Here is a 12701-nt window from a genome sequence, read left to right as displayed (position 1 = left end):
GTGTGCATGTCTATGTGTTTGCTCATTCTTAATCATCATGTGCATTCCCTCAGTAATGGGATTTGACCGCTGCCAACGGGTGAATGGGCCACCTAGCGAAAGACGACCGTTAAACTGCACTCCACGTTAAGGCTATCGTCCATCTCCACGAACAGGCAGATGAGCGGGAGGTATCAGACAGGATTTCTTCAGCTTCAACAATTCTGTTGATTAGGAACCATGTAGAAAACAGGAACTCCTAAATTGTCCTTTAATCATCCATGTTTTTTAATTCCCTCCCATCGGAGAGCAGTTGGTATTTCTTCTGTTTCAGACTGTATGACTTTCAAAGTCCTCAGATCTCTTTTCAGTGTACAATACACAGCTTTGTAACTTGTGATCAGAAAAAGATATTACCCTCTCTCATAACAGTTTAAAAAACACTGTGAGTTGTTTGTACAATGATCAGTTCTGAGAAAAAAAGGGTCAAAAAATGGACTGGCACTGTGCAATGTGATTGGCCCTCTGAATCAGACCTAAAATCATGTATTTTAAACTAGTCTTAATGCCCTAAATAACTGTTACTTGCTAAAACACATACTAGGTGTTACATAGGTTTACCCCCTTATCCAGAGCGACTTACAACGTGCTCGATTCCGGTTCACTAGGACCCCAACTATGCAAGTTAATCTAAATATTCTCTAAAGAGGAAGGTCTTGAGCTGCCGTTTGAAAGTGCTCAGTGACTGAGCTGTTCTGACCTCGAGGGGAAGTTGATTCCAACACCGAGGGGCCAAGACGTAGAGAAGAGTCTAGATGAATGTCTTCCGTTTACCTTACCTGGAGGGACCAGGCGAGCAGTACTGGAGGCTCTGAGTATACGAGGTGCAGTGCGAGGTGTAATAAGGGCTGTGAGGTAGGATGGTGCTACTCCATGTTTGGCTTTGTAGGCCAGCATCAGTATTTTGAACCTGATGCGTGCAGCTACTGGGAGCCAGTGGAGGGAACGTAGCAGAGGGGTGGGAATATATTTTTTTTCTCTAGAAACAGTTTGAAGAGTATGAATGAAGTGTTCTAATGCTCCGCCCTGAGGGGGCAGCACTCCTTCAGGTCAGGGTTCAAAGTGAAAGGTCACCCTGTGACCCATGGCTCCTTTTCCTCCCCTTTAGTGCGCTGCTGTATCTTGGCTGAACACAATATGCGATAGGTCTTGCTAAGTGCATCTGTCTGTGGGTGAGTCTCCACTGTTTGATCACACACCAAAGACAACAGACAGGACAGCAGGGATGAAGAAGGCGGGATAGAGGATTGGGCCTACATGGTTAGGTGAGTTAAAGGTGATCCGAGTCGTTGTCAGGATGACGAACAATGACTGAGCACCGGACAGCTATCAGAATGCTGATTATATAGGAAAAGAGTCACCCAGGCCAGCGGGCGTCCTGTTTCCTGTGCATGCTGAGTTTCCATAAGGTTGGATTAAAGTGCAACTCTCTGCCAGTGATTCTCCCCACTGTGTCCCTTCGCTTTCAGTGGTCCCTGCACCTTTTTCCATCACCACAGTCTCATCAGCTTGCATGTTTTTTCCAGGTTGAAATCACGAGAAACAATTATCGATGGGACTTCCTGTCTCCAGGGTCCAGCATCGACATGGAGTGAGCTCCCTCACGCTGTGTCATAGCTGGAGTCTGAGGGCACATGACTGAAGTCCATGTTGGAGCGGGGGAATTCATGTGTTTGACACGGCGGATGCGTTGGAATGAAAGCGCCGGTGGAGAAGCGGCATGAGATCCGTTCAGTGTGGCGCTTGTTCTGCCAGCATTGTTGGACAGGGGAGCGTTCAAGTGCATTGCTAGATTCAGGCGGTAGGGAGTCTGAGAAAGTACAAAGATGAACGTTTAGATGGGTCGGTCAGGTTGGGGCAGATGATCCAGCGGCGTGTGTCAAAAAGGCAAAAAGTTTTTTTTCAAGGTTTCGTCAGGCAATTCAAAGGCTTGCAACAGCATTGGTTACAATATCGAGAATGTTGAGTGGGCGGGGATCCAAGATGGCAGCCAGGCTTTATAACCCACGCTGACCCCGCCTCCCCCGGGCGACGTGTGACTCAGTAGACACCTTGAATCACTGTGATGGCTTGTGTGGTATGACATGCATGTCATAATTATTCATGGACTTTTCGATGGCTGGATGGGCTCCTCTCCCTTGGGTGTTGGTGTATGTATGTGGAACGAGAGCGTGCACATGTGTTGCTCATGTGCACATTTGACTTTGTGAGCAGCTAAATTAGTGTGCTGTGCTGCGTTGGCTTCGTGTGCATGTATGTGCATGCACATGCTTATGATAGAAGAATTGTCACATGTAACCATGATCCACATATTGTGGTCGATCTGTTGTTAAAACAGGGGGCTTTATAGTACACTTCCCTGCGTGTCTTAGTTCTCAAACACATGCTGTGGTGTGTGTTTAACAAAATACTGTGTCAGGTCTGCAAGGCCGTAGAAATACTACATATGTGGGCGTTGTCTGGATTAAATCCAGCAGTGTGGAACCACTCTACTAGAACTCATTGTTGATTGATCATTCATTTATGGATATTTATTCCATATCAACATTTTTTTCCTACAGTGCAAAAAAAAAGTATGCAAATAGACTTTTCTAGTGTCACTCCCCCCTCCTTTGTACCTTGTTCCATGCCACCGGTATTCAGATCACAGGCCACACCCCTTGTTCACATGCTGTACCTTGTTCCCCTGGGACCCAAAACATAGCAGATTGCCTCATCATAGCATTAAAGAGCCATGAAAATGCACCTGACTGCCAGCATGCACCTACATGTGTTCTGTTCTGCTTCGTGCTCTTTGTAGCATGGAAGGAGAGCCTCCTTAACTACAGGAAGGGTCTTAGTGTGGCTCGATTGACATATCTCTCCTTGTTAATAGACAAGAACAAAAATATCCCCAGAATCCTGTTTAACACTATAACCAAACTAACCAGGAATAAGACAGAAATTGATATTATCACTCAATATCATCATATGAAATGATTTAATGCTAAAATGGTCACAAATATAGAGATAAATGTTAAAAGCATAACAAACAGCTCTGTCGATAGTACTATGGAAAATAATCTTCATATAGCGGATCACTGATTAGAACACTTCAACCTTCTTAAAGAACATGAATTAATTAAACTAATTTCATCGTCAAATCAATGTCCACTTCCTACAAATTTCCTTAAAAAAGTAGCACCCGATCCTTAAAATTATTAACACGTCACACCGGCCACATACCAAGTTCGTTCAAGGTAGCAGTCATTAGACCCCTGATTAAAAAACCTGATCACAGTCAGCTTTCAAATTATAGACCGAAATCCAACCTTCCATTTATTAGAGAATGTTGAATGTTTAGAGAATGTTGTTGGGATTAAGGGAATAGCCCTTGTATGGTTCAGATCATATCTGACCGATCTGTATCAGTTAGTGGACATCAATGGTGATTCATCTTCACATAGTAAAGTAGAGTTTGGTGTTCCACAGGGTTCTGTCCTAGGTCCGTTGCTATTTTCCTTATACATGTTAGCTTTAGGTGACGTAATTCACAAACACGGTATTAGCTTTCATTGCTATGCTGACGACTCACAGTTATATCTATCAACAATGCCACAATGCCTCACCATCTTTCTGAAGTAAAGGATCTAGGTGTCTTCATTGATGCAGGTCTCTCATTCGATTCACATGTAGATAATATCACTAGGATTGCATTCTTTCACCTTAGAAATATTGCAAAAATAAGAAAAATCATCTCAATGTACAATGCAGAAAAGTTGGTCCATGCCTTTATTACATCAAGGATAGATTAATGTAACGCACTACTGTCTGGATTCTCTAGTAGGTGCTTGAGTAAACTTGAGCTGATTTAAGTCTTAGTTATTTACGACCCGCCATGCCCCCTGCAATCAACGGGTGTGGGGTGACTACTGGTACCCAAAGTACAGAGGTTCACAGCTGGGAGCAGATCCTCATATAGAGCTCCGCAGTTGTGGAACAGCTTGCCGGTCAGTTTCCAGGACTCACACACAGTCTCAGTGTTTAAATCTAAACTGAAAACACATCTGTTTTCTCTGTTCCAGACACAGTGTCGATTATGAAGTCCACTTTATCACAGTCACCCTGTTAAGCACAGACAGTGTTAAATTCACCTTAGTTAGTTTGTCCTATTTAGGATTACCGGGCCACTGTTGCACAAATATATCATTATAACCACATATTTCAGCATCAGTCGTACGATGCCACCGTCTGCCGCTTTTTGTTCTCTCCAAGACACTGATTCAAGTGCACAGACTACTGGCAGACCGCAGTGAAGAGACCTGGTTCCAGAAAACTGCTAAATGTTGACTTAGCATGAAACAAACCAGAGTGTCACCACAGCCACTGTAATAACAAAAGCTTCAGGGATTTTCATAATGGACACGCAATGGACACGTAATGTACACAATGACATTGGACTACTCTTTGAAAGTGAAGTGATTGTCATTGTGTCCCGGGGAGCAGTGTGTGGGGATGGTACATTCCTCAGTGGCACCTCAGTGGCACCTTGGCGGATCGGGATTCGAACCGGCAACCTTTGGATTATGGGGCCACTTCCTTAACCGCTAGGCCACCACTGCCCCCTGTCTTCTGGACTTCTCCACCTCTAAAACAGTGGGGGGTGTCAACTGTAGGGCCTGTCAGAGCCCATTGAGACATACTGCATGTGATTGTGGGCTATATAAGACATAAATGTTGTTGTAAATGTTGTTTACGCATTTGGGTCTTGTGTCCTGTTGTATTGCTAACATGAACGCACCTTGCATGCAAACATGAAATATATATATTTTTTATTGGCTGACAGAAATCATTAGTGCTGCCACCTCTTTAGATATTGCAGATAATTTGCGAATTGTATGTGGCAGGTAATTGATATTGAAAAATCCATGGTTGACCCATTCCTGATTAGGGGGTGAGTAAGAAAGCTGTCCGTTTTTTAGTGATTTGGGGATCACCTCAGTGACTTCACTTGACAGACAATTACACCATCTTCTCTAAGCATTTCCCCATCATTATTAGGGGCAGGAAATGGCTAGATATGGCTAGAATCCAGAGTATTCACAGCCACAGTTTGTCAAATGAATGAGCTGATGTAGCTGTCTTCATCCGAGGCAGGACAGGAAAGGGGTAGCTAGGATTCGCACGTCTGTGGAGATGTCTGGTTGTACTCGACTTCTCTTCAGCCCTAGAGCCAGGAACAACTCCCCTGGCAACTGGGAGTGTGACTCCACCTGTAGTGTTTTGTCACTTTATCTTCCTCTGGCGAGACGGTGAGTTTGGCCGACAGGTGTCATCGCTTTGTGTGAGCCTCAACGTTCAGGAGCCCTGCTCTTAAGGGTATGGGAGGGGGGGCGCGGCCCAGCGGCAGCCTCATGCGATCAGTCAGTTTAAGCAGTGTGCCGTAGCCCTGGCTCTTACTGATGGGAGTTACCAAAAGACCATCAGTCTGATTTCCTTCGGAACGACAGTGCAGCTGAAGCCACTGCTCAGGCTCTACTGTCATTATCCTGTCTTTAGATGCCCCCACCCTGGACCTTGATTGGTTCAGTAGTATTTACAGATGGAATGTCTGCTTTGGGTGTCTGGCCAGATTGAACCTTAAATAATCCACACATTAGCATTGCAATCAAAGGATGTGACTTCAGGGAACGTTATTCACCACCATCTAATGATTAAAGCCTAAAGTCAAGGATCAAGACTTATACGAGTGTAATTTAGCACTAGTGCTATTTTCATGCATATAAAACAGCTTGTGTACCAGGCATCTTGGGCTGAAATATATGCATGCATCAAGATACTAACGCACCTCCTTGATCTCTCTGGCAAGACTGGTGACACTAGCACCAAGTAAATAAGACAGCATGTGGTCAGTGTAAGCTTGCAGCTTTTTATCCCGGCACTGTTGCATCCATCCCATTTGTCCAGGAGCAACACTGTTACAAATCCAGCTTTAAGAAGTAGCATCTCAAAGACCTCCTGCTTCTTCCGCAAGAAGTGTTTTCTTTGACTGGTAGAAAATTGTCACAGTTTGCTGAAAGAGAGGCAAGGAATAAATCAATGGCATCTGGAGAGCACAGGTTGAATGGCCAATGATCACTGCCTGTTGGTTGAGAGGCTTCCATCATGTTCCCCTTTTGTATGAAAACAAGATGCGGTGTTCCTGTTCTTGGCAGTGTGTTCTAAGTAAGTAATTTTAGCAAATAAAGTGCTTGTTGTGTTACCCCAGAAAAAAGACTAGACCCTATCACAACAGTTAAATAAAGATTGGCTCTTGTATCTAGATGATCTAACACAAACGTATGTGGATTAAAGTATGTATTAAAGTAATAAAGTATTTTTTTAATACAGTCATTAAAATACAGGCACATCACAGACACATGAGTTCATGATTTAATTTTTTAATTGCAAAAGAATGAAATTACAAATACTGTGTAAGAAATAGTGGTAAATAATGCACAGCTACTGCACGAGGATTGGCTAATTAAGTACTATATTTTTATTGTTATTCTTTTTAGTAGTACTAGTATGGGAACAAACTTACCTTTACTCTCAGCGTCCTGCCTCTGGTTTTGTTCTTATGCTGGGTCACAGGTCACAAATAGAAGTAAAAGAGGGCCATTGTGAACATTTCGCTACTGTTCCCCTTTTCCATTACAAGTTATTTTAGCAAACCAATACAAAATGATGATATGTGAGACATTATATTGAGTTTTTTTTACCCTTATCTTCCCATATCTATGTGAAATATATGTGATTCATCAATAATTTGTTGCTTGGACCGAAGTCATGTGTCACACACTATACAGTATAGTTTTTATACAGAAGCATTAAATAATCATTTTCATTTCAGCCATGTCAGCTCTATCATGCTTTCAGTTTCTTAGTATATTTAGCACTGCCAGTCAAAGTTGTTACTGTCAAAACCTTGTATGCTCTCCTTGTCAGGTGCTCTTGTAGAATCTCCTTTCTCTGTCTGAAAAGTTCTCCATCTACTCAATTAATGCCCCTGCATTCATGTAGACATAATACCATAATTGCACGATAACAGACTGAGCACTCATGCCTGAAGGACTACTGTATCTTTAGTTCATAAACCATAACCATCATTAAAATGTATAGGTAGTATTGATTTTATGTTCTTCAAGTCATAAAAAAAATATTTTCTTACGCAGCAGATATGCTGCTCAGCAGATTACATATGTGTGCATACTCTCCTATATGTGTACATAATATATAGTTTACATTTACAGCATTTATCAGAGTGACTTATAATCAGCAGTTACACTCTGGAGACACTCAGGGTTAAGTCTCTTGCTCAGGGACACAATGGTAGTAAGTGGGGTTTGAACCTGTGACTTTCTTCTGTTTTCTTCTGGTTCATAGCCGAGTGTGTCACCCACTTTAATGCTTTTATTCACATCATGCATCAATACAAATAAAGCAAAGTACAAAAACCAACTTGGAAAGCTCTACTTGGAAAGCAGTAAGGGCCCAGACTGTCCATGTGTTTTGAGAGAACTCTACAGCTTGTAACCCAAGCTGGCAGCCCTTATTTATATCTGCATTTGTCTGGTGCTTATATGCTTATGCACTTGGCTTCTGGGTTAGAAATGGCTTTTCAAGGTCAAGGACTGGACAAAAAACCTCATTAGACCCGGACTGCACTTTTCTAAGTTTATCATTCGTAAATGCCACACACTTCAATCCAAGAAAGCTTGGCTGCACACACCTGTATGATTTCTGAGGCCTCCAGACTAGGCAGTTTCTCCCTACAATTTAGTGTTCTATGAGTATTATTGTAAAAGCTATCAGAACTAAAACAATTTCAAATTGAAACTCTGAAACTCAAATTGAAACTCCTCTGTTTCACAATGACAATAACTTCCCTTTCAGTTTCACTTCAAATGCAGGAGAGAAAAAAAACATAATTTAATATTTAATTAAAATACCAAACCGTTGTTTATTCCATGTTCATTGTACCTAAAGTAGTTTGTTTGGTTTAGTGTTTTTTTTGTTCAAATCACAAATCCTGAATATTACGTTCAATCAATCAAAAATAATTCAGAATACAGAAATGTCCAGCTTCTGAAGGTTGTGTTTATTTAAACATTTAATAAGGATTTATGGTTTTCACTTTTTATAAAAGCAAAATGCATGATGCATTCCATTTTGCATGACATTTTTGATATTTTTTTATAAATGCCACCAATAAAGCTTCAGCTGTCCTCTTGTAACTATGCAGTATTGTGTGCTATATTTAAACACATGGATATGCTTGCGAATAAAGTAATAGCGACATCACCAATAATGCAATTAGTGCCAGAACAAAATGAATTTTTCATAAATGTACAACACAGCACAGTGTAGTGTGCCATGTTAACAGTTCCAGAATAAAGCAAAAACTAGTCCTCATATGCAACATGCTTTGCACAAGAAAAAAACTGTTTTCCTGCGTCTGCCATTAGCAGTATAGGAGAGGGTTGCATGGGCAGATTATATTAGACCAAGTGGCCGTGACCATACCAAACGCAATTTGAGTGCAAACGCGGCTCATCATCTGGGCTTGCCCTACATGGAGTGGCGTGCGGAAAGCTTTGCTGGCATTTCCTTCACAGAGCCGAGGTGATTATTGGCAGTTATGCAAATGTAATGGTGCCTTAAGAACAGCATGCCAGATGCTAATTGCCAAACTGGTGGTAGGAATATATGTATATATTTCTGGTGTCCTTCTCATCTCTTATGCACACGACTTGGAATATAGAAATGTATTCATATTGCAGTGATGATTTAACATATATTAACATTGATTATAAGGAAGGTTATGCATAAGTAGAGTTGGGGTACAGAGTCAAGTTACACTCTTGCCGAAACACCCTCAGCGATGCAACTCTTTTTTTTTTTGCCCTCATGCGCTTACAATTTGACCTTACCAACCTTCCAACACATAGTTTGGCTACTCTGACCCAGGGCATTCGTGTCTATTGAAGCCAACTTGCACTATCCAGTCAGCTGACTCTCTGGTCAGCCCCATCAGAACGCCTGGATGTGATGGGGCTGGCATTGTTTCTTTGACCTTTAAGTTGAACTTCTGCATTCGTTCACATGAACAACCTTAGGCTATGATTATGCTCACTTTTTTATATATATATGTTAGTAGGCACTGGTTTCAGATGTTTTTTTCATTTGCTTCCAAAAACAGAATACAACATTTACAGGAAAAATGATCAATCCAGGATGCAGGTAATTGAATTTGTGTGGAAGATAAAACATAAAATTTGGAAAACATAAAAGAGCATATTTTCCTGGACTTATAAGATGCATGGTCTGTGCCAGTTACACAATAAAGATATTAAACATCTGTATCATGGAGACAAGAAATATACCATAATATGCCTTGATCACGGGGTGTGTCAGCAGTCATCGTGCACTTGATCTTTGCTGTGGACATCTCGGGACCACAGCTGCTACCAAACCAAGCATGAAGATTGATTGTCAGTGCTTTAAATCAAGTATTCTGATTGGTGAACTAGTGAAGCAGACATTAGCAGACACTCACCCATGCATTGTGTCTTATACAGCAGCCGGAGAGAGCAATATGTATGGAGTGTGTCGAGGGAGATAAGCTCCGAGGTAGAGCTGACACCCTGTCTAAAAGAAACCTGTCTGGCAATAGCCATCTGAGCGATCGTCAGTCTAATTCTCTGTCCCTTGCGAGACATATTCAAGCCACATTTTCTTTGTTGTGATCAAACCCATCAGATGTGAAGAATATGTGACGACAACGTGGAACATTATTCAGGTAACAGAAATAGAGTTGTTTCAGGTGCAAAGTGACCTGGTAATACCCTGTCAGGATTTCAAATATTATCTTTACCTATTTCTGTCTCAGAAATATGACATTGTTGTCTGCAACTCTAATGATCTTATCCACAAGTCTCATGTGTGCATCATCTCGTCTCTTAAGTCAGCCAAGTTTTACAAATGCATGGGTGAGGAACCACTAGGTGGCAACTGTACTGTATTTATCATTTTGTATAATGACCACCACATTTCTGTCCTAAACCTGGCTTCCAATATACTCTTCATGCAGAGTCTGTGGAAAATACACAGTTATACACACTGACTACCACATATGGGCAAATTTCTACTTCCCCAAGGTACAAGATTTTATCACATAGGCAGAATTATTAGGGCTCCAGGTTTGTGAACATTTCAGAGGTTCAAAGGTAGAAAGGTATAAAACACTTAAAAGTAGCTGAAGGTACACTTTACCCTTAAAAGCTCAAGGATGTTCTTTATTTTTCAACCATGGCATGGTTGAGCTTTGGGGACACACATAGGCCTGAACCGGCCTTTGCTCTGCAAGGTAGTCATAGCCTTGGATTGTAAAGACCGGGAGAGGAAATCACCATGGAGATGGCCTCTTCTGTCACCACACATCGCCTATGCCTACACGTGAACTATCGCAGGCTCCTGAGCGGCCTGGAATTGTCCCGCAATGATAGCAGGTGTTCCTTATCTGTACGTTTATAGGGTGACACGACGACAGATCCCACAGGAAGCTGCTTAATTAATAACCTTCAAGGCTGCTCTTTCTGAAAGAAAGTCTAGGATGCATGAGCTTAAAAAAGCCACGCGTTACAGTTTGATGTTCCACCGGCGTCTTTGTGAGTGACAGCCGAGCCTGAGGCGCCAGAGCTAAGCGTTGCGACGGAACGTTGCCAGAGATGCGTTTCTGCGGCATTTCTGAAACGTTTCTGAAACAGCACCATGGCATCGCAAGGGGATTGAGAGGCACTTTGTTACCCCAACAGGAAAACATTCATCGCGAGTTCGCCTTGTTTCTCACCAATTCCTAGTTGTCACCAAGTCTGCAAGTCTGAACCTTTGGCAGCCACCGTGAAATGGGACAGTCCGTGTGGAGTAATCAGAAATCAGACTTTTCCTATGCAAATTTCCCCAAATCCGCAGAGAGCTTATGTTTGCGAGTGCGCTCCTATTGTGCGTGTAAACAGCGAATTGCTTCTTCCCAGAAGAGCAGCAAGGCCCCTCCCCTCACCTGCCCGCCTGTCGGAGTGAGTTAACCCTGGGGCGCGTGCGTGCGTGCGCAAGGCTGCATGATCAATGTTAATCACTTCGGCCTCGTACGTCCTTTGCCTCCGCCGCAATTAGAGATGCGCGTTCATTTACAATGTGCAATTCGCCGCGCATGCAAACGCAATGGCGTGGGTGCAGCAGGCCGCCAGAGAGCGCGATGGCTACAACCCACTGGGTTTCCTTACAGAGGTTCAGAAGACTGTGTGAGACCGCAGCTCAGCTGGCGTACGCAAATGCAATAAAAAGCTGCGCGGCTAATGCACATCCTTCATAATTCTCACGTCGCCTCACGAGATTAAAGTGACAGACACTCTCATTACTGATCATAACAATTCTCTCTTCTGTTCCTTCCCTCAGGCAACATCTTTGTGGTGAGTCTGGCTGTGGCCGATCTGGTGGTGGCCATCTACCCCTACCCTCTGGTGCTGACCTCCATCTTCCACAATGGCTGGAACCTGGGCTACATGCACTGCCAGATCAGCGGGTTCCTCATGGGCGTGAGCGTGATCGGCTCCATCTTCAACATCACCGGCATCGCCATCAACCGATACTGTTACATCTGCCACAGCCTCAAATATGACAAGCTCTACAGCGACAAAAACTCGGTGTGCTACGTGCTGCTGATCTGGGCACTCACCGTGGTGGCCATCGTGCCCAACCTCTTCGTGGGCTCGCTGCAGTACGACCCGCGGGTTTACTCCTGCACCTTCGAGCAGTCGGCAAGCTCGGCCTACACCATCGCGGTGGTCTTTTTCCACTTCATCCTGCCCATGATGATCGTCACCTACTGCTACCTGCGTATCTGGATCCTGGTCATCCAGGTGCGCCGGCGGGTCAAGCCTGACAACCGGCCCAAGCTGACGCCTCACGACGTGCGCAACTTCGTTACCATGTTCGTCGTCTTTGTGCTCTTCGCAGTTTGCTGGGCGCCCCTCAACTTCATCGGCCTGGCGGTGGCCATCGACCCGGACACGGTGGTGCCGCTCATTCCTGAGTGGCTTTTCGTGGCCAGCTATTTCATGGCTTACTTCAACAGCTGCCTTAATGCCATCGTCTATGGGGTGCTGAACCAGAACTTCCGCCGCGAGTACAAGCGCATCGTTGTGTCGGTGTGCACAGCGCGCATCTTCTTCCAAGACAGCTCCAACGATGCAGCCGAGAGATTGAAGAGCAAGCCATCGCCGCTAATGACTAACAACAACCAGGTCAAAGTGGACTCTGTGTGAGAGGGAGGAGCCTAAAGCAGAAGAGGATGCCATGGAACTCCGAGTTAGTTATTAAGAAGTGATCACAAACGTGTACCAAATAAACGATAAATATAGCAGCTTCGACTTTCCAAACTGTGCTCATTACGCCTCTATACAATCAATGTAAAGCAGGGCAAAAACAGATCATGTCTTTTTTATGAAGCACTTTCACTTTTTTTATTCATCACTTTTGTTCCAAGGTACCTGAAGAATTACAATGTCCTTTTGATTTATTGTTTACAGTGATCATATGGAGAATTGTTGACGTATGTTGTGTTATATGTATTTTATATGACT

General features: G+C 43.4%; 1 protein-coding gene across 1 annotated transcript in view; it reads left to right on the top strand.

The window, feature by feature from the left end:
• The window catches only part of mtnr1aa (melatonin receptor 1A a), a 26479-nt gene extending 13778 nt beyond the window's left edge, over positions 1-12701 (top strand). Inside the window, exon 2 of the mRNA XM_028977557.1 lies at positions 11515-12701. Within this exon, the coding sequence (XP_028833390.1) occupies positions 11515-12383 (869 nt within the window). The 3' untranslated portion in view covers positions 12384-12701. The remainder of the gene's footprint in view (positions 1-11514) is intronic.

This window comes from Denticeps clupeoides, chromosome 4, assembly GCF_900700375.1.
Source record: "Denticeps clupeoides chromosome 4, fDenClu1.1, whole genome shotgun sequence".
Classification (NCBI taxonomy): Eukaryota; Metazoa; Chordata; class Actinopteri; order Clupeiformes; family Denticipitidae; genus Denticeps; species Denticeps clupeoides.
This window is presented reverse-complemented; position numbering and strand designations above follow the sequence as displayed.